Source organism: Homalodisca vitripennis, chromosome 3, assembly GCF_021130785.1.
Source record: "Homalodisca vitripennis isolate AUS2020 chromosome 3, UT_GWSS_2.1, whole genome shotgun sequence".
Lineage (NCBI taxonomy): Eukaryota > Metazoa > Arthropoda > Insecta > Hemiptera > Cicadellidae > Homalodisca > Homalodisca vitripennis.
The window spans coordinates 20,545,721-20,570,139 of NC_060209.1; the positions used below are offsets into that span (position 1 = coordinate 20,545,721).

Consider the following 24,419-nt stretch of genomic DNA (forward strand, 5'->3'; position numbering starts at 1 on the left):
GCACCAGCAGTTATCCGCGGCTTTGCTCGTAATTACGTAGGATTTGCACATGTACGAGCATTTTTGGATCGGGTGAATGATATTTCCGACGCCAATGTTGAGTTTGCCTTGTTGCCGCCACATTCAAGAAAACATGTTCAAAAGTGTATGGCCATTGTAATTTACTCCGGTCTTATTATTATTTTATGCCATAGTAGATTTAGCTTTGTTTCCCCAATCAAATATATATTTGACAGCCTGCTTCTGTCAAAAGACAACTAAGATAGGTTTTATTATAGTCTTTAATTTTAAAGTAAAAGTAAGATATAACTTTGTCTTTAATAACTGCTTTACAGTACTGACCAAGCACTGCATACTTAATATTTGCTAAAGTAGATTTTTCCTAAAACTTATAATTTTCGTATCTGAATAAACTCTGTGCTCAACAGCGACTCCAAAATAAATTTCAAATAAGAAGTTTTGTTCCTATCAAGCTTACTCTTTGCTTTCAAGACTATAATTTTAAACAAATGTATAATAATAAATTAGTGAAACATATGGTTGTGCTGTCATAAAACAATGTTTACAGTTCTTTACACTCAACATGGTCTTTCAGTTAATAACATTTGTTTGCTGTAATGCAACTATGAGACCAAGATAGGATTTTAGGCAACTTTGGACACTAGCGTGGCATAGCCTGGAAGGATTTTAAAAATAAGAATAGGCCTATGTATTAACCAACCCTAAGAATTTCCATGTAAATTTCAGAATAATCGATCTAGAAGTTTTTACGTGATTGAGTAAAACACACACAGAGATACCATTCATTTTTTATGTAATGGTATAATTTGGTTGGAAATATAAGCCTCTACTTTGAATGGTTTAGAGCTATACAAGTATGAAGAAAATTTAACAGTGTTACCATTAAAGGTTTTAATCACTTTAAAAAAATAAGACTACATTTTTGTGTACAGAGTATGACAAACCATACACATTCAAAATATGATGTCCTTGTTAAACTGTTTACTTTCATAGTGGTTGGAAAATTGTTACGTGGTACAGGAAATTTTGAAATACTTCAACTCTCAGAAATTCTTTTACAATCAAAAGGTGATAATTTCAGACTATTCTTTTGTATGAATCTGATGTACATATGCACCAAATGTAAAGTTTTCAGATATTAAAGACCAACTTTTTTTGTAATTGGATTATTTCCTCTAGCTTATATAGAAAACATGTAGTTAGGTCTAAATAATTCCTGTGCAGTTTGACATGACAGTAATTATCACATTAAATGTATTTTATAAAGTTATTAACTGCTGAATCATGTAATCGGCAGCTGAAGTATGTTTTTTTTTTCATTCAATAATTATATCAATTTAAGATGTGAAATCTATACTTGTTGAGAAGAATTATTGTGGGTGACTTTGATTTTAAATGGTTTTATCTTAATTGTACAAGATTCTACTGTATATATATATATACATGTTAATATAAAAAATTATTGTGTTCCTTGAGCATTCCAAATATTTATTAAATGTAAATTTTGGAGATTTAAAATTGGAATGGTTGACATTGTTACTTAAATATTTCCAAAAGTATACATGTCAGTAATACAGAAATTATCAATTACTAATTAGTCGGAGTTAGTAAAGCAGTATTGTTTTGATTAAGTTCTATTCTTAAAGTGCTTGAAACTTGTTAGTATAAACATATGATGCAAAAGTAGACATTTTTTATAGTAAAAATACATTTAAAGAAAGTACAACATGAATTATTAACATGATCATAAGAAATAATATGGTTTAAATAAGTAATTGTTATGGACAAGAAATAGTATGTTTTAAATAAGTAATTGTTATGGACAGATCATAGTAAAAGAGAACTTAAATGTTTTTATGAAGGTTGAGGCATATTGCCAAGTTCTATTTCAACTTCATCGGCATTCAGAAGGCCCAGTGAAGTTCATTTGTTTGTGCTCAGATAGGCGTAATGAAATATTCATATTGATATTGTGTGTGCAAAGTAACTATACGTTTATATCCAATGCTCAGTTCTTGATGGTATAACTACAATTGAATAAATTATAGATTTTTTCTTAAATTAATTTAAAGAGTCGCCTGGTAGAAACTGTCTCCACACTGTTCTATTATTACTTGTAGAATACTGTGAAAATTGTTCACCAATTAAAAAAAATGTAGCTTCATGTGATACATATTTTGGTATTTATTTCTTAGCACTTTATGATCTTTGTGAAGTACATGATCGTGAGTTTGATTTTTAACTTTATTGCTAAACTTGTACCTTATTCATTCAAATATCATAACTAGAACATAGCATGAAACAGTGAAATAGTATGAAAATGCCTTAAAGACAGCTCTCAAGAACAAAGCCCTTAAAACCATGGTCTGATTATAAGGGAAGTAATCCTCAATGCTGAGGAAAAGTTTTTTAGAACTTTTGATGTGTCTTGCCTTTTTGCATCTTAAAATAATAATAAAGAAGACATAAGCGAAAAGTTAACTTGTTCAGGGTTGGCTCATAACATTAGATATTGTGTAGTATCTGCAGTACCTAATATTGTCTATGAAAAGTGCTGAAATAGGAGACTATAGATAAATCGCTCGCAAAGAAACCTGTGCATAAGGCAATATCTGAGTAGCCACACGCAGGAAGGCCCCCCTCCAGTAGTGGAGAGTGGAACAAGCATCTGCTTATCTCTGTTTTATCAGCTGTGTGGATTGTGTCTCGCTTGTGCCGTTTTGTTTACACTGCAGCTACTTACCTGTTGTATAACTATATTGTATTTGTGTGTGTAGGCCTTTACAAGGGTCACATTCCAAGCGTAAAATGTTAATTGAATAGACTAATATAGCCATAGACGTATCCAGGGAGCTGCGTTTTGGTGTGAGGTTAGCCGCTAAGTGGCAGTGGCCAGGTCAGGGGATAGAGCAAGCGGGTGAGTGCAGAGCAGTGGTGGGGATACTGGGAGAGGGTGGCATCACAGCGGCAGAGGGGTATTTACCCTACCCTGCGTGAACTAAAATCGCCCAGTGTCTTTTTGTAAGCGGTTTACCTATAACAAATTTCTTAGTGTAAAAGATATGAAGACATTGTGATAGTAGTGCGTGTCTAATACTGACCTTGTCTTTGTTATAATACTCATTGCTTTATTCATTATTCTTTGTTTATGTACACATGTACTTAGACTGGCATAACGGTTTGCGTAAAAATACATTCACGCACAAAGGATAGTTGTTCGAGTGGTATGTGTGCATGAATGTGAGTGCACATGTGTGTGTGTGTGTAGTGGAAGAATTTTATTCAATTACATCTCGATGAGAAGTAATAAACATTTTGAGTCAGTAGACTAGTACTGCCATTTTTCATAACTCAAACATTAGTTTACAAAATAAGGTTTAAAAAATCAGAAACTTTTTCTGTGAAAAACATGATCAATATAGTCTTATATAAATATTCGCCACATATATTATAATAGCTACTTTAGTATGAGACATCAATGCAAGCCTGGATTGTGGTGCAATGTGGATAATCGATTGAATTCAACAATCAAGCGATCGTTCGATTGCTTTCAAAATGGCATGAATCTTTCTCATCACTCAGAATAATGAAAGAATGTCGTTAGGGTCAGAAAGCTCTAGTGCACACTCCGTAAATAAACTGTTGTTTAATGCACTTAAGCTTGAGATATGCTGTTTAATCTTCGCATGAGTGTAGAAGATTAGTTTCATGTGATAACACTAGTATTAAAACAAATAATTGAGATCTCTTTACGTTATTAATAGAGGTTTAAAATTGACTTGTTCATGTACTATAAAGTACAAGTAAAGTATTTTGTGTGAACTGGTTAGTATTTTTTCTTATATTTTGGTCAGAAAACTGATTAAAGTGATGAGTTTTTATTGATTTTTATTTTAACCTATGTTTATTAGTTTGTCTGAAAATATTTTTTTCTGGTGTAAGATCAGAGTTATAAAGAGGATGTTTGTGACGGCTGCTCACAGGCAAGTACAATATCACTGCCAACTCAGTAATGTTTTTCATTGATAAAATGCTGCCATGTTGTAAATACATAAACTTTAATCAAACTTTATTTAACCTTAAACTTAAAATTACCGTTAATTCGAGAGTGGTAAAAAGTACAATGTTTTAATGTAATATAAAACATATTGTTTTTTTACCTACTTCGCTTCAATACGTTAACAAATTTGATCACTATAGCCTGTTTTTCAAACTTTTATTCTTCCTCTTTTCGCTCTGAAAGGTTGTTATTTGAGTCTTGGGCGAGGTTTACTATAAACGGTTTGACAATCACATCATTAGCGAACTGCCTGTTGTAGTCTTCATCCTGTAACCGCTCAGTATGGTGAACGCACTTCTCCCAGTCCTTACTGTTACCTTATCGATAGTTCTTCGATCTATTTCCGTAAGGTCTACCTTCTTGCTTGTGTTGCTTGTGGCCACATATCCTTTTGCCTGAGCTTAGATGAGCTCTAAGGGGGTAAAAATAATGTTTCATGACCCATTTTACACACTATCTATCTTGTCTATTACATATTTGTTTGGGGCATTTATAATGAATAAATGATTTATTTCCATATAAATAAGGTAAATATAAAGTACATGTAATAAATGGAAATAATGTTGGCCTGTTACTAGTATATGGCCAACATGAGTTCAGTATTTTTTACAAAACATTATAAAGCTCGAGCACGCCTGCATTACTATAAATACAATTTATTACAAATCAAAATAAAAAATCCGCAACATCTGTTGCAAACAACTGTGCTAAATTAACCAATTCATTGTTTACAATTTTACATTAAATGCAAGATTTACCATTTAGATTGAGATAGGCTAAGGCTAATAAACGTAAATAAATTTGTAGATATACATGGAATTTACTTGCCAGTAAATATACTTTTTACTCGACTACTTACTTTTTATATATGTTCAGTTTCATACAAGTTAATATTTCCTTCACTGTGTGTGACAAACATAAGAACAAACAGAACAAATTAAGAAAAAAACAATGATAGCTTATGACATTATGAGGTATACAATTTTTATCTAACTTAAGACTGAATTTAAAAAGTCAATTTCGGCGTTTTGTAATAGCCAAGATTGCATTTGATTGCAGAAACCTTTTAAATTGGTACACATTTTTATATTATTTGGTAATTGGTTGAAATACTTAGGGCCATTGTACCCATAAGCCTGTCTAAAAATAATTTTGTTAACTTTTGGGATTCTAAAAAAAATTTTATGTAAACTTCGAGTTTTATAAAAAAGAGTATTAGTGCCTTGATTTCCGCTTCTGATATAGAACAATCTGAGAACTTTAAATATATATAGATGTTGGATCGGTAATATTTTTAATTCAGAATAGATAGGAAAAGAACTTTCCCATTTTCGTTTTGCCTTAATGATTCGTATAAAATGGCATCCGTAATGATTTGTGGGTAATTGCATCCTTGCTAAGAAGTTCAGTCCTTGCTGTTTCAGCTTAGGGGGTTTCTAGGATGAAGAAGGATTGGAGTTATTTTGCTTTCAGGCAGCAGTGATTGCTCAGTCAAATAACTTATTATTAATTTATTTTTAGTGGTAAATCTCTGCCCAGATATCAGTTACCACGTAACACATAATATTAGTTGGAATAGACTGTTACTTGTAAAATTGTTTGGTTTACAAATTTCAAGTAAAGTTAATTGAAATGTTAAATTATCAGTTTTTAAATGATCAGTATTATTAAAGTTTTTTGGAACACATTCATTTAAGTAAATATGTTTGTTAATGAATATGTATTTTAATCTAATTAGCACTACATAAATTGTAATTATTAGAAATTGAATTCAATTATTCAATTTGCAGCCTATACATTTTGTAAAACATACAAAATTGTTTTTCAAAGTAAATTGGTTCTTATTTATTAGTCTTAAAAAATCTACAAGAACATTGTATTCTATATTACTTCAATAACCTAATCTTTCTGACAAGATTCCAGCTATTACCAACCAAGAAAGCTTCATAAGGAAATAATATAAATAATCAATTATGTATTAATCAACAAGCAGTTGTGTTGTAACTTCAAGACTTAAACAACTTTTGAATCTAATGATATGCTGTAATGTATATATATATATATATATATATATATATATATATATATATATATATATATATATATAATATAAAACAAGATCTTTTAATGTGTAGAGGTGAAAATCGTCTAAAATGTTTAATTGTTATTTGCATTCATTAGGAAATTAAAATGATAGTATTGTGTGCTTTGAATTGTTAAGATGGCAACAAAACAACATTTTCTGATTAAAACACTGACTTAACATGTGGACTGCAGCAGACACCTTTTCGCGCAGAGGCAGAAACATCTGTTTGGTATCACTGAGTATAGAGCCAGCTGCAGTATCATTGTAGCTAGACAGTAATTGTACAAAATAGTTGTAATACCTTCAATGTCACTCTGTGTTAGCACCTGTCAAAATGAAAGTAAACCCTTTCCTGGCGTTATAGCATGGTAAACTAAATAATGATTTACATTGAGCATTTAGACATGTAGTAGTTGTACTAAAAACATGAAGGAGTAAAAAAACAATAAAATATTAAATTTCAAAAGGAAATAACAGTTAAACAGTCCCTGTATGTGTTTTTTTACCTAAGGTGTCAGTGGTAATAGGCCTGGCCACCAGATTGCGCTGTGGAAAGGTGTTTAGTGACAATTTTGTATTTTTTCTTTAATTTAACACATACATTTTTGACAAAAATATTATCCTTTAATTATATGTTTTTGTTCAAATACTTAATTATTACTTAACATTTACCAGGATTAAGGAACATATATTTATGGTTTTTTACAGATAAAACTTCCTCTTTACAGTGGAAATTTCAGTTTTTTGACAAGTTGTGAGTATATTTTGGGTGTGCTATCTAGTTTGCTATTTTGTCTTTTCTAGGATCCTTTGTTTGTTATGTTTAACTATTATTGTTTTTTATTTTGTTATTCACGTTAATGATTTTTAATTGACTAATTTTACAGTTGTTTGTGTTGTGGTGTGTTTCTAAGCTGAAGTGAAGTAATATTGTTTAACATAAGTAAATAAAATAACCTCTTAATAATGATTTTTTTATATTAAATTTACTTAGTAAAAGTTTGTGGTTTTGGCATTTTGAGTGCTTTTGGATGAACTCTGTGGATTATTTCTCGTATTTGCTGTAAGTGGTGTGATCAAATATTTTGTAAAAAATATTGCTTTATTTATTTTTACTGCACTTAAATGAGTATTATATTTTTGCATATTTAGTATGGGTAGGATTTATAATATGAAAAAAAAAACAAATATGGCATATTATATTTTTTAATATGCTCATATAGTAATGTTTTTTAAGATATTTATAAAACATTTAAACTAAACCAGTAATTTTTTTTCTTGATTTTTCGTTTTTGAAATATAATGTTCACTAAATTGCACCTATGGTAATTTAGGTTTAAAATTATAAATTATTTTAAAACAGTTTAGTCTCTAGTTATTGTCAATATATTTTTTGCTTTTATTAAAATTCTAATAAAACCTTTTGAATATTTAAAATTTGTAACAAGCTAAATTCTAAATTTTATTTGAGAAATCACTAATTAAATCGAGGTTTAATGTATTTCATGATTCTGACTATAAAATTAGCTCTAAACACTAACAGTTTTGTTTCAAGATTTTAGAAGTATAATTTATAAATACATCCAGAAATGTATACGTGGTATTTTTAAGATTCTTTAAAGACATGATAAGTTATGATTTATTTTCTTATAAGACTGATGTTACACACATAATTTGAACACAAGCACTACATACACGTCTTGTGTGTATATACACAAGCACGCATGAATATTGAGGCATGCGCACAAACACATATTAAACACAGGTAAATAGATTTTCCTTCTGATTTTGTGGATTTTTAAAATATGAAAAATAACTTAAATTACTTACGCTTTAGTACTTACGACTAGTTATTGTTATTTGATTTTTTTTACCATTTTATAGCTCATTAAATGGTTGAAAGTGGTGTAAATGTCATCTGTATATAATTACTTTTTTAAAACAGATTAAAATTTTAATTTGTATAAAAGATGGAAACTCGTGGAGATCCGAATGGTGTATCAATCTCTAGATCTTTCTAAACTCTGTGCTAGTGTGAATAATGGCTCAAACAATGTCTAGTATCTAATTAATGCTGTGTTTAAGCACTATTGAGAGAGAGAGAGAAAGAAAGAGAGAATATCTGTATTTTACAATCTTCAAGATTGAAAATGGTGTCACCTAATACAGTACATTTGTCATGGTAATTTCAGTCCAAAACTTGCTTTACATAGTAAAATTTGGCCAGTCCAGAAATTCACTTATGGTGTAGAACAGTCGTTGGAGCACCAAGCTTGAAGTTTTTTCTTTAAGATAATTGGGTCACCTATTTATTCCTTCAATCGTAGAAAATAAAATAAAAACTAAAATATTTGTCCCTTGGCCACTTTTAATATTGTTATACAAAGTTTGTATACAATTCAGAGATTTCTAACTTGCTTCCTCATTTGCTTGTCTCAAGATAATATCTAGAATCCATAGTGCACTCTTTATTTTCATTTAAATGACCTGAGTAGGTGATATCTTTGTTTCCAACTGCATCCGTCTACGATACAAAAACTGATATTTTATTTGTTTTTTATACTAATCTAAGCCAGTAAATATTGAGGTGCAAAAGTAGATCAGTAGATCTAGTCTACTGTGGAGCATGACTGTTGGAGTTGGTGGGGGCGTCCTAAATGTTAAAGGCAGTTGGTAGCTTGAACATAAGGGTGTGCTACCCCTGCCCTCTTCTACTGGAGAGACTAGTACAGAGCTGGTCTTCTCTTCTTCCAAGGTGACATAACTGAGATAGAGGACCTGTAATCCTTGCTCATGGGCTTCAACAAGAGGCAGCTCCTACTTCAAACCTTATCCACCCTGAATATCCTGTCACTCCGAAAGCAAGCCCAAAGGCCCTTGTAGAACCAAATGCAATGAGAGGTGTCTCAACTTCTTGTCCAAAGAGAACAAAAAAAAAGAGAAACAGTACCGATACAACATTTTTCCTCATGTTTCGCATTTCTCATAACGTTATGTAAAATACAATCTTAATAATTTATGTAAGACTTACAAAACATTCTGTCCAGTATTTAAAATCCAGTAATTTTCTATAAATTGTTTGAGAGAAAAAGTAGCAATTTATTACACATATTATAGAATTTAATTCAATTCTGTGAATCAAAAAATCAAGTAATAAAAGTTTTCATATTAATTTCAAGTAGATGAACTGACTTACAATGTTTTACTTGTTTTTAAGGAGTCGATTATCAATCAGTAATTTCTTAATATAAAAATTTTTCAGGAGTGTATACTAGATCCATGTATACCAATTGGGCTTAATGTAGTTAAGTTGTATAAAGGCAGGAGGGACTTAAATGTAATTTATGATAAAGCTATATTACGTTACAAAACATTTTATTTACAAAATCTTGACAAATAACTTTTTTAATATCTGCGATTATAAAACCGTGTTAAATACATAAGTATTGTTAATACAGTAGGGGTATAAATTAAAATATTCTTTAAAGATGTAAAGTAATTTGTTCAGGATTCTTGTAATTAGAAGCATATCTCATGACAGATAACTGTAGAATATGTTGGGGGTTGCTGACAAAAAAGCATCCCACAGAGTTATTCCATATCAAATACCAAGAGTTTGATCACTTTCAAAGTGAAAATCACTCTATAAGGTGGATAGATGTCTTTGGTCTTATGAAACCCCATCTGAACATCATCATAAATATGGTCACTTAGCATGTAGGGGTAGGAGGTTGAATCACCAAACTCAAGGCTAGAGACTTGGGACTACATGAGAAATTTGGAATTTTGTGTATTTCATTCTACTGTTAATATTTAGTTTGTGATAAACCCATTGTATTCGTATGAGAATCTTTAGCACCAGTGTGTGTGTGTGTAGTGTAGTGTTTCCATCACAAGTCCTTATTTGTTTATGTATATTTTTGTAAATATGACACAAATTTGTTTCTGTGACCCATTCAATTAATATAATTGTTTCAGGGAATATATAGATCTTATCAGCTTAACTGTCTGGCATTATAAAATCTCTGAGAGGAACTGTTATGTTATCATTGAATAAATTTAAACGCAAACTACAATTTAAATTTTTGATTGGTAAAGTTATAAAACATATTTAGTTCCACATAATAGAAAGTAATTATTATATACTAAATTAATTAAATTTGTAGTTTTAAAATATTATGTAAAACTCCAAGGTAGCTTGATTAAAATTTCCAAATCACATTGATTGTGAGTGACAATATAATCTTGAAAAATGATGAAAATTATCTAATAATTAAACACATTTAACTAGTACAATCTGAAAAATTTGTCCAATAGAAAGTAGAATCCACATTGGATATTTGAGTATTTCACAAAGTATTAAAAACAAGATCATTAGGCAATAATGTGCCAAGTCGACATTAAATTTGCATACATAATTGGCTAGCTGGTATTCAGTTACTTAAGTAAAATGCCTTATCAGGCAGTCTGCTAGTATCGTTATGCAATTTCTGTTTTTACAAGAAACTCCAGTGGAACGTTACATATTTCTGACTTAAAGACATTTTTTTTACAGTCTTTGATTATATCCAATACACTAGTACAATTTAATGAATAATTTATTTGTATAGCTAATTGGTTTTCCAATTTCTTTGTTCCTTCAAAACTTTGTTTTATCTTAACTGCCTGTTTTCTAATCATTTGACATGGTATACTCTCAAAACTAATTTAAATTTGATGAGTTAAATTGTGGCCAAAACAGTCAAATGCTTAGATTTTTTAATCAGCTCTGGCATGTTGTAACCATAGACATTAAACCATAGTAAAAAACTTGAAAATTTGTCAGAAAATTTTTTAATAACTTAGTGAAATAAAAGTTTTCTTATGCACAGGGTGTTCGATAAGTCAATACCCAATGTGTATGTTTCAGTGTTTGATAAGTCAATACCCTGTACATATGTATATATTCACTATAAAATATTTTACATATAATGTATTTAAATTATAAGTATTGATTTATCAAACACCTTGTGACTTAAATTGGCAATCTCTTGTTAAACTTCTCTGTTTATCAAGGGAATAAACTTTTGACGTTTTTGGTTAACTCAGGAAATCTGCAGGAATTATACTGTGATTGTGTATGTGAGAGAAAAGAAAACTTTATGATGCTGAGGTTTAGTAGCTAAAATCTTTTTTCATCAATGTCAGATAATAAGTTGATTGAGAATGTAGAGTTCATAAATCAATTTTTAAAGCGAGTCTCCACTTCACAAGCACAGCTTCAAGAAAGATAGCAATTCTTAGAGCAAAGGCTGATAAAATTAAACCTATGAGTTTGGTTTGATTAGTACCTTTACATTTGAGTTTACTCAGCTATTTAGAAGATTTTAAAGTTTTTTCATCTGATAATTTCGTTAAAGTAAAAACATTCTTGTGTGTCTCATTGGGAGAAGAAAAGTAAAGTATTTTAGTAATAAATGAGCCAGAGATTGTTCCTGCATTTACACAATGGTAACAGAACGTTGTATTTTGCAGGCAGTAGACTTAATGGCTGCGATGAGGGACCAGGCGAACAGAACTACCAACCCGATAGTTAGAACATGCAGCAGTGCCGCCACCCTCACTTCTCTCTGTGCCGATATCTCACCCAGTTCCTCACACTTTTTTGAGGTAAAATAAACAGGCACTATCCTTGCTTACTCTGAAAGGTGTATGTTTGCAAAAGTCTGAAACAAATATTGTTTTATGTAAGGGAAGCGTACAAGAAGTTGTTGAAAGTTGGTAGAGGTCAAGTTACATCACGTTCAAGCCTAAATTGCCAAAACAAGAGGTGATTTTAAATAAATATTATCATTTCATATTTAATTTAGGACATTTTTTTATAAATTATGGCTTATTTCCTGACATTAAAAAATGTAACTTATTGGTTGCAGCAGACATCTTACGGTACAAAATCAGATTGGAACTATTTAGAGTACACAAGATCACTCATTATAGGGCAGTAAGGTTGTTAAGTGGTGAATCACTTTTATTCTAGTCATTCAAATTTCATTTTTCTATTCCTATTTTATTAAGATCTGGATAGGTTTTCTTTAAAGTGTTATGCTTCCACTGTAATTATTTCTAATTTTTATTTACAATCTCCTTGTGGACTTCTGTTCTATGGAAAAGTAAAGTTCCTTATATTACTTTTGTGTATAAAAACAGAATTTTTAGGTTTAGTATTTTAATATAATCTTTACACTTTGGTACGAAGATTTATTTTAACATTTTGATTAATATAAATCAATAGCTTATTATATATCTATCTTTTAACATATTATAACATAATTGTAATTATTCTTCGTGAAAATATGTTTAAATTAAATGAAATATTTCTTGATTTTACAGGTTCTGTATGTAGGAAAGGTAAAAGTGAACCAAAAGAAGGTCTGTGATACTTTCATAGATGACACTTTAGACAAGTTCAGAAATTACGAGTTAGAGAAGGAAAGGAAAAATGCACTTCTGAACAACAAAGATGAAGAACCTTCAAGTTGTCAGGTAACCATGATATTCGTAATTCTCAGAAGTTTCATTTTCCAACATCAACACATACTAGGTGTTGAAACAGTTCCAGGATGGCTTACTAATTATACAAATATACATATATATACAAAACTATAACCCTAATATTACATAAAATGGTACTTTTCTGTACCGCCAGTGATACTTTACGTCTTCAGCAATACATTCTATGAGGTATTATGGGAAAACTTTAAATTATTGAAGCATAGGTCTCAAGTACCAATTGTAAAGGTCTAAATGATGTAGGTACAAAGTTAACCTTTGAATAATGCTCTCAAAAACATATTGATTTTTTATAAAGGACTCGTAATTAATAACTACAAACTTATATGAGTAGAGGGCAAATGTGATTTATTGAATGGTAGCAATATGACTGGTGACAGTAACTCATCCTGTCAGCTGCATATGCAGAAGATCTGTGTCTCTCTTTAACCACAAGACCTGACACTAGTACCACAATCAAAACGTAAAATTAAAGTCAATATCTCATGTCCATCTAGATATTTTTTAGAAGTAGTTCAACATCAAAACGCTCTTATTTAAGTAGTGATATAGTCAGCAAAACATACAGAGAGGGTGTATCTAATAGAGAAATAGGTTTACACAAGTTTTGTCACAAATTCGGTTGTTTTTTGGATTGCTCCACCCAAACAACGTTGAACTTGCAAGTAATACTCCTTATTGACCATTTGACCTTGGGGAAAGAATTTATGATGCACTATGCCATTAAAATCAAAGAACACGTTGAGCATACATAACCTTCACGCTCAACTGCACCTGTCGAACCTTTTTCAGTCTTGACGATCCATAATGCCTCCATTGGAATGATTGAGCGTTAGTTTGGACGTCATATCTGTAAACCTATGTTTCATCACCTGCTACAACACGTTCAGTAATTCTGCATTGATTGATTTCATTTCTGCGTTGATTTCATTTAGTGACTCCTGAACAATTTCCATTCACCGCTATTTTTGTTCAAAATTCAATAGTTTTGGAACAAATTTTGCTGCCACACGTTTCTTACCCAAAACATTTTAAACAATGTCATGGCATGAGCCATTTGGAATACCAACATCATCAACGACTTTTCTGGTCATAATACTGCAATTGTTCATAACCATTTCTTTAACTTTTTTCATGTTCTCATCAGTTGTTGATATGCTGGGATGTTCATCATCTTCAATGTCTTCACAGGTATCTTTGAAACGTTTATACCAGTTGTAAACCCTTGTTTTACTCGTAGCAGACTCACCACAGTTAACACTTTCCACAGTTTGTTACGCTTTATTTCATTTTTCACACAAAAACTTCATACAAATTCTTTGATCCATTTTTAAAAAAACAAAAATTGCTGAGTTCATAAAAACTCACATGTCTAACCTTAGCAGCTGCCACTGGAAAAGTGAACAATGAATACAGTTGAAAATTCTATTATACTTCTGGAGCATGAGTATCAACATAAAAAAAATCTTGACAATCGGACTCTCCAAACTCATGAAACTTAAAAATTCCCCTTACTTTTTGAACACACCTCATATATCCTATGCCAGTGCCAACCAGATGACAGCCATTTGACAGACAAGCTCACTCACTCTAGTTATCTGTGTTTTGATTTTCAAATGAATTCTCGAGACAAATTAAGCTTTTGTATGACTTCTGATGATTTTTTCTACAGTAAGCTGTGATAAGACTGTAATTAACCAACATGTCATTTGGTAGGTTATTCTAAGAGGCAGCCTCGCCCGATAATTGCTATGAAGTATGCCTTAGTGAGTTCAAAATAATGGTTGAATCTCTCTATCTTATTACTGAGAAAATCTATATTTTGGTGAAAAATTTGTGTAAACCTGTTTTTTATTGGCTACACCTCTGTGTATTTTGCTGACTGTATTGATACTTAAATGTACTTAAACATGAGTGTTTTGATGTTGAACTGTTTCTAAATAGTTTGACTAGAAAGAGTACCCATCCCTCTTTGACTGAACCTTTCCCATCCTGCTTTCAGATTTTTTTAATGAATATTGTGCTATTGATGGGGAAATACAATTTTTTTCTTAATTCTGGGAAACTAGCACCCGGGAAGTTCATTTCTGGTTACATGTTAATATTAGAAAAAAAATTACTTATTCTGACCTTGATGATACACCCTAAATTCTCTATCATCAAATTTAGAACATCCCATGTTATATTTTATGTAGATGCATACATGTTTTGTTTGGATTTGATGTGAATGAACACATCAGTGTCTTTTTGTAGGAATTGGAAGTAAAGGATCAACAGATATCAGAATCCCCTTCGTGTTCAAACTTGGCTGTGATATCCTCTTCCTCAGATACCTCCCCACCCGATATAAACAAGACTGATAGTCCATCTACAGATCCTCAGTAAGTACATATTTACCATGAAAGTACACAATATCAGCTTTAATATATACGTATAATTCATGTATTAAACAACTATTTGACTATCAGTTTAAGTAGTTGTAAACCTCAATAAAGTACATAGTACTTTTTACTCGCATTTAATTCGAAATATTTTTTATAAAACATATAAATTTTTAAGTTACAATCTACCATGAAACAAAACATGTAACTGTTACTGTCAGGTAATGTTTTGTATAATAGTTCCTCATACACAAATGTATCACTTCAGCGAAATGAATGCCCCTCCTTTAGAGCTTCGAATAATAATCTTCTCATCTTCATTCATGAAAGTTTAAATATGGAAAATTACATCATGTGATTTGTGAGGTATTTTGTGAATTTAATTACTTTTAAGTACATTGCCTATTTATTTGGTCAAATATATTTAAATAACTTTTATTCTCTTGAAGTTTTACTTAAATTTGTTGTTGATTCATGGTCTATGAATATGGGAAAATTATTAAACATAAACAAGTAAAACAGTTTACGTTTCGTAGACAAAAATGAGTCTGACAGGTAAATTGATGTTTATTTTCAATATGCTTACATAAATGATAAACGTTATTAACTTAATCCTGCTTCCTTAACCCATTGGAGAAAACATACGTGCTGGTTACATACTTAGCGTCTCGGGCTGAATGCTGAGCTACGTGCTGGTTACATAATGTTTAGCCACTATTGTTATGGGTAGTTCTAGTTCTGAAAATATTTAACAGATATCATACTGGTTCCATTACTAAGAAGATAATACATTTCATTTTGTTTTGTTACAGGCAAAACTGAATTTACCACCTGTTTTTCTTTTCTTTTTTTTTTTTGACGTGTCATCATTGTTTTCTCTCAGCTGCTAAATGCGAGGTTAGGTGTGTTGTTTAATTTGATTGTAAGTTAATGGGTGTAAAAAACTGTGGGATTCTATTGTTGCTTTGTTATTAGACAGTGATTATGAGTGTAATTCTGATATCAGTAATAGTGATGAAAGTGTGAAAGACATAATTATTTCCCGTGCTCAAAAACCGTTTGCCAATTCACAGTTTGTGCGAGATGAAGATGAAGGTTGCTTGAGTTATTTTCCAATTGTACAGTATTTTTGATTAATTGCAAAATAATTTTGTGTGCAGTGAATAAAAGAATATGAATTCCCCAGAAAACAAGAAGTTTAAATAAATGTCCAGCAAAGTCATAAAAACATTACTCATAATATTTTTAATTTTATTCTTGAGTTTATTATTTTAGATATATGCATTAAAACTGTTTTTTTAAACATTATAATATTTTAGATACAATATTTCAAAGTTAGTTAAAAAGTAACTAAAAAAATAATAAAAATGTGTGTTTTCAAAGTCTTGCAATAAAAAATTAACAATCCTTTTTAATTAAGAATTTTATTGCAAATATGATATTTAGTATATTCGATGAAGATTTTATTGTAAAGACAGTGGCAAAAGATTTAATGCACTTTATCTTTAATGGATTGTGTTTTAGAAAGCTTTAACCAAGATCTTTAATTCTTGCCAATTTAATTGCTGTTAACGGTACTGGAGAGGCCTCAATAAATACTTCTTCAATGATATAACTAAATATTATACTAGCATAATTTGTTTTTTTTTTTTTATTGAAACAAGTACAAGATTGAGAATAATATAAATATTCAGTTACTGACATATTAAAAGATGAAACATTTTACAATTTTAATTTTAATATAAATTTAATTTATATATTTTACCACTATACCTATAAATGCAACATAAAGTATCAAATTGTTGTTGCTTTTGAAAAACACAAATCAACTTTTTTACAAGGAGGCATTCATATTTTTACTTAAGATTTTTGTAATATCTTAGTATTACAAAAAAATTTGATTATATACAGAATTTAAATTATGAATTGCCATTAATTACATTCTATGAAAAGTGAGAATTATTGTAATTAATTTGTCTTCTGTACATGATGATGAACCTATTGAATCCAAAGTGTACAATAGTATATGTACATTAAAAATAATAAAAGTGAAAGGTTTTTTATTTTTGTTAATTTATTAAATGTCATACAAGTTCAGATAGTATTAAAATATAGTTAGTTTTAATTAATTTATAGTTTTGGCCCCATTCATTTGTATCACTTTTTTAGCTTAGAGAACAAAGTGATTTATTTGGTAAGCAGTAGTAGTTAATGTTGCAAGTATTACAATAGTTTGCTACTGTAAGCTGTAGTAGTATTGAACAAGTTAACTAAGACAACATTAACTTTCAGAGATGAAATGCGGGCCAGGACAGGATCAACCAGCAGTAACTCTGGAAGCCAGAGAACTGGAGTAAGTACAGAACTGATTCTGGTTTTCATTGAAAAATTCCTGACAAAATATTACGTAATGAGTTCAATATTTTACCAAGACATTGTTTTAGGAGCCTTACGAAATATACAAACTGTAGTTATTCTTTATACTGTAGATATTTACTAGAAATTCAGTAAAGTTAACCCACATTGGAAAGTTGAGAATAATACAAAGCATCCGCAAAAGTGAATGTGTGGGCTGGAATTGTACAATGTTCAAATAGTGAAACTAGTGAAAATAGTGATACTATGGTGAGATACTTTAATCAATGGTAGATTGTACACAGAAGTTTATAACAGTTGTGACATGAAATAATTCCAGCTATTCCAATAGGTATTTTTGGTTTTCGTTTCCAAAACGTTTTCTTTTAGTAGTATGGAGCACCTCATTGTGGAAATAATGTTTTGCAATAACTGGACTAAACTTCCCTTTAATGACAAAGATCAGAAGACAAAGAGTTATTAAATGACTAGTCCGCTCCCTGACTTTACTATTATATTTCTTTATTAGGAGATATCTAAAAAGGAAGTATACCAAGATCAGTCCCAAGATTTGAATGATCCAAGAAATTAAATGCTAGTAGAATCTTAAAGAATTCCCTGCCAATAAGTACAATTGCCAATTAACATTGTCAGACAATTCAAGGCAAACATTTTGAACACTTGCTGTTTAATCTGTTTTAATCCAATCAAATGTCTTTATTGTCATAAGGCAATTACATGCAGTGACAACATCAAAAATTCTACGAAAGTCATATTCACAGTTCAATGTTTTCCAAAAACTAGTATTAAGCCTAATTTGGGTTACAAACATATATTGGAATTTTGAATAGACCTATTTTAAAAGCTGTGTAAAAATTCTCTATAAGAAATTAAATATTATATAGCCCAAAAGAAAATTTAACATGTTGTATATTTTTAGCATACACCATACTAAAAATTAAATAATAACAAGTTTCATAAAATTTGAAAAGAAATAACTAGATAACAATAAATAAGTACAATTAAAATATTAGATTAGTTAATTAATTTAAAACGTTTACATTTAAAAGTAGTCTATAAGTTCAAATTACCCTACTTTTCATCAAAAAGATACTGTAGAGTCAAAACAATGTTCTAATACAATATTTTGTAATATAAAAATATTAAAACACACTCCAATGTAAAAAGTATTGTTTTACAAAAAAGAAGATTAAAAACAATAAATATCAATTACAAGACCAAACATTCTAGAAATTAATATTTTTAATACTGAAAAATTCTAAAAGATCATAAAATGGATTTTTTAGCAACCAGTCGTACAGTTTAGTTTAAAAAAGTTTTGTTTGATACTTCTGGATTACATTTTTGTAATTTGTTGTAAATGTTTTTGAGAAGTTAACACATGACTGTGTTGTGTTTTGCTAAGCCTACAATGCTCTAATGCAATATTATTTCTAATTCTAGTATTATAGCTATGTATATTACTGCTAAAGTCAAATCAGAAACTGGAGTAATTCAGTCAAGAACACAGGAAAACAGTGTATAATATAAAATGTTAGTTTAATATAAAATCGCACAAATTGTTACTTATAAAAATATTGGCACGTTTAGTCAGAATAATAAAATTTATTAAAATCATTAATAAATTAACCGAGGCATAATCTTTCTTTGAAAATATGCATAGCCTACACTTGTATTATCAAATTTAGTATGTTTTAACACGTTGACTGCTGACGGCAATACATGTAAATTGCCCCAGAACCTAAAGTCTAATATTTATTAATACACTTACCATTTGCTATCAAAGGCTGATTTATGGGTAGATAATAACGTCTGTGATCCAAAATGGCGGATTACATGACGTCACAGATTGACCCGCGGATCCGCGGGGTCAGCACGCGGAAAGAGTTTTGTCGCACAGAGCGCGGCTAAAAAGTCTAATAACGCGAGTGGCTACCGTAAAAACAATCCAATTTTAAACTATTTCATTATATAGTGCAAAACAAAAACAAATAAAACTATATACAATATTTACAAGGTCTTGAGGGCATGGCTTTTACTGCTGGCCTCTGTGATGTATGTCAAAAACAATTGACAGCACAAAGTTCTGGTTTACCTGGACAAACAGAACATGTATATGTTGTCATCTTCCTTTTCTTTTCATTCTTGTAGCATACCCTACAATCTTTACGTTTTCTGTCACCCTTTTTATCCCGTTCTTCATTTTGTACAAGTTTGTGGGTTGGGTTTCTTGGCGGAGTAATGAGAGGAGGAATGGGTCGTCCATCAACATAAAAAACCAGTCAATCGGTGAACCATTACCTGGTACATCTACTAGCAATCTATTGTTTCCGGTGAAAGGGATCTGTCTTAGTCCATTTGTATTATTAACCCATGAAGGGGTTTATTACAATATCTTCACTATCACTACCCGAACTGTCAACAGCAGTGTTTCCACTGGATTCACTATCTACATCTGATGCTTCATCATCAGTAGCACTATTTTCTGTAGCACGGTTGGCAGACATGGTGAAATGCGATATAAAACTTGTATAATACAATAGTACAATGTCACTACACATAAATAAACAACTCACTAAGAACGCATCACTTGCACATGCTAAAAACGCGGGAAACAGAAACGAAGTACAAGTCAAGGTCAACTCGGAACCACACGCCACGCTCAACGAGTACGAAACCGTCCCGGCTGAGAGCTGGGCTCACACTGAGCAATAGTCGAGACTATGGCAACGCCCCGCGGATCCGCGTGGCGCGCACTGCTACGCCGCCGCGTACCCCGCGGATCCGCGGGGCCCGCACTGAACGTGTTAAGCTGTTGCTAATGACTCACTTTTCCCTGCTTCCAGGAACAGAGAAGGAAAAGAGTAAGTAAATGTGACTACTAGAATTTTAAAATTCAGAGTTGAGTTGAAATGCTAATATTAAATGTATAGCCAAGAACATTCAAAGTTGTAGTTTTTTCATAAATGATTAATACAATTTGGGGATACGTCATTACTAAAAATGTACTTAATTTTGTATTTATTCTCTATTATCCATACATGGTAAATGTTTTAGAGTGGTAGTGGGTGTGGAGCCAAAGTGGAGGACAACCGCACCATGGTGTTCCAGGTGGGGCATATGGATCTACGACTCATCAGTCCTGACAGGAAACAGGTCCTGCTGCACAAACAGATCAAGGACATTGTCTGTTGTGTCCAGGTATGTACCAAGGTCCAACTTAAAATTGTTAAGGATCACTTTACCGCTTGTTTCAGTCCAAATCCCTGGCCAAAATTAAACTTACTGGTTTATTATATTTTGTTGAATTAAATTATCTAAATTTTACTATTTTTAATAGTCTACTGACATTTGTATCTTTTTGCTATTTATAGTGAGTAGTTTTACAAATATACCTTTCTTTGTAGTTTTTGAAAATGTGTCTGTACTTATTTAGAAAAATATATATACCTTAGAGTATCATGTACTGTAATAGTTTATCCAGATGCAGGATTCTTGAACTTTTGTGATAAAGAAAATCATAATATTGTGCAATAAAAGCTCTTGTAAATTTAATGAATGACATGGTTTAAATTATTTGGAATAGTATTTTAGACACAAGAAAATATTACTTTTGTATTCATAACATAAAACTCAATACTGTTTCAAACTATTACCTTAATTTTTTGCGTTAAAATGTGTATCGTGTCGGGGGAGTGGCGTTGAGGTACAATAAATCAAAATGGTGGCGTGTTCTCTTGGCATATAGATATTGAAAAAAACATATTGAATTTATGTATTTTTTGGCAAAAATGCAAAATTGTAATACTTTTTTCGTTATTTTTATACGTTTATGCAACAATTATGGTTTTTGGACGTTATTATTGTAAAATAAAATATCAGTATTAAAATTTTTTCCATTGTGTTAAATTTGTAACATGAAATTAAATTTTTATACTATAGATAAAATGTTCCACTAGTCAGAACTCCCCAAATATGTTCACAGAAAAATTACTAATAAATGTAGCATAAACAAAATTGATATAAAACATTAAATAAATAGATGTTCATCTGTCCAAGCTTTATTTTATTTTCGTCACACATAGAGAGTTACTATATTTACATTTATAAATGCTCTAGGATTTAAAGACCTCCCAATCACCAAAAACTGAAGTTTGCAGTTTATTTCTGCTAAATGCCATCAAAGGTAAATTCTATAGCACAAAGTTAAATTCCGACTCACAGGATACACTCATTCACATTACAATAGACTTGTTTTGCTGTTTTACCACTTTGTTATACAAATGATTGTGATTAATCCAAACAGAGAATAGTCCCAATTATATCAAATTAGAGGATTCTACTCTGCTGCTGTTATATTTTCTTATAGGTAATTTCCTCTTTGATTTGATGTATTAAAGTTAGTTGTGCACAATAAAGTTGTAGTTTATGAATATTTGTAAATCCATTAAAATAGCTAGTAAGCTGAACAAACACGTTATGGGTCTAGAACTTCATTGTGTTACAAGACATCAAACACAAATACAAGTTTTTGACATTATCCAATCTTATACTATTCGTATAATTATTCATTATTCAATAACTGTGTTAAAAATTCAGAATTTTTTTTATTTTAAGTTAGTTAATTTTAAAGTAACATTTATGGCAAATATTGTGAAAATATTTTATTGTGTAGATTTTTCAGCTAGAAGTAGCCATAATTACTTTTTATTTCCACAGTGATTTTGCTCAAATGAAACTGTACAACTTAGTATACCCTGTCTGGTACTAATGATCTCTTCTCTGCAGGGGACCAAACACAACGCTCACTTTGGCTTCATTTGCAAGGAGCCTGGTGTGGACTACAATGTTGGCTATGTCTTCAAGTGCCAGTCAGAATCAGTGGCAGATGAGCTTGTTGTAGGTAAATAATGAAATTTTCCAATGTGCCTATTCAATTACTTGAACATAATAATTGCAAGCTTATACTTTCACTGTTACGATCATCACTGAACAAGTAATTTTATAACTCTCTTCAAAACTAAATCATCAAAAAATTATGAGATTTGGTAGTTGAATTCACTGGATTACTAATTCTTGGACAGAAGTAATGTTCATGTCCTACCACTTTGAGGTAGTCGTTAGCCTGCATGAGTAGCGTTTTAATCAAAATCAAACATCCGTTCTAATGATTAATCAAGATCGGTTGAAACTCTCCTCCTGAAACCGATAGCGTAATGCACCTACTTCATTGGCTATGCAGCACACACCACCAATAAGTTTATATACAAACCTTAACATTTTATACAACAAGGACATTTATAAATTTAATATATTTCACAATTTTGTTTTCTGAGTTAAGTAAATAGTATGCGAAAAATATTTATTAAATTCCACGAGTGTTAGAAATGTAGTAAATTAAATTAAATGTAGGAAATGTAGCAAAACTGCAGTTACTTTTTCAGCATACCGACAGGTGAAAACTTTCTTACGCCAAAAACTAATGAATAATTTCTACTGGCTAAATAGTCTTGTGTGTTATCATCTATCTGTGATGGCCAATCAATACATGTGAGAGTCATAAAGTGAAATGGAAGTACTATACTTGAGTTTGTATACATTTTATATATAACAATTTTAAAGATTATTGCTAATTATACAAAATTATTTTCAATCACTTCAACTCTGGTAGTGAACTTGTGATATTGAAAGTTAGACAATAATTCGTTTACATTAATTCCATATTATATTTTGGCCAAAAGTCCATGAAAAGCTGAAGGTAAATAACCATGCTAGGAAATATTGTAAGTTATGTAAACAATGTTTTACTTTAAATTAGCATATTCTATAATACAGGTATTTGTCACATGTCACCACAGAGTTGCAGCATTAACACGTTAAATACTGTAAAAATTACAATTGACAATAAAAATTGCTAATAATGGAAATGAGCAATAACTTACCTAAATGACTCCTTTAGATGATCAATGAAGTCAAAAGTGGTTTCCAGCCAAAAAAGGGTTTTTATGATGACGTCACTATTGATGGCACGGTTCCATGCCACGTGCCAACAGCACAGAACTCTAGCGCACATTGTCACAGCGCTTAGAATACAGTTATATACTCAGTTGTGATGATTACTGTTATTATAAGTTACAGAACACATGTACATACTCAGTTGTGATGGTTACTGTGATTATCAGCTACAGAATACAGTTATATACTCAGTTGTGATGGTCACTGTTATTATCAGTTACAGAACACATGTACATACTCAGTTGTGATGATTACTGCGATTATCAGCTACAGAATACGGTTATATACTCAGTTGTGATGGTCACTGTTATTATCAGTTACAGAACACATGTACATACTCAGTTGTGATGGTCACTGTTATTATCAGTTACAGAATACACATGTACATACTCAGTTGTGATGGTCACTGTTATTATCAGTTACAGAATACAGTTATATACTCAGTTGTGATGGTTGCACTGTTATTATCAGTTACAAGCACATGTACATACTCAGTTAGTGATGGTCACTGTTATTATCAGCTACAGAATACATGTATATACTCAGTTGTGATGGTACTGTTATTATCAGCTACAGAATACGGTTATATACTCTGATGGTCACTGTTATTATCAGCTATGGAATACGGTTATATACTCAGTTGTGATGGTCACTGTTATTATCAGTTACAGAACACATGTACTTACTCAGTTGTGATGGTCACTGTTATTATCAGTTACAGAATACAGTTATATATTCAGTTGTGATGGTTGCAGCAATCAGTCAAGCACATGTGGCGGTTAGTGAAGCTATCAGGAAGGAGAAACTGCCCGGTTCTATCATGTGATCATTGCCCCATGGTGTGGTACCACAAGCTGTGTGCTGACATTGAGAGTGAGTATGGTTCCATGCGTTTGTAATAACTAGACTGTACTCTTTACTGAAGTCCAGA

At 31.0% G+C, this 24,419-nt stretch overlaps 1 protein-coding gene across 1 annotated transcript in view; it reads left to right on the top strand.

Moving 5' to 3' along the window:
- The window catches only part of LOC124356669 (TBC1 domain family member 1), a 99,190-nt gene that overhangs the window by 49,746 nt on the left and 25,025 nt on the right, over positions 1-24,419 (top strand). The window contains 9 exon segments of the mRNA XM_046807801.1: positions 11,682-11,816; positions 12,537-12,689; positions 14,970-15,097; positions 17,390-17,450; positions 20,320-20,337; positions 20,531-20,674; positions 22,262-22,376; positions 24,244-24,296; positions 24,298-24,365. Coding sequence (XP_046663757.1) covers positions 11,682-11,816; positions 12,537-12,689; positions 14,970-15,097; positions 17,390-17,450; positions 20,320-20,337; positions 20,531-20,674; positions 22,262-22,376; positions 24,244-24,296; positions 24,298-24,365 — 875 coding nt within the window.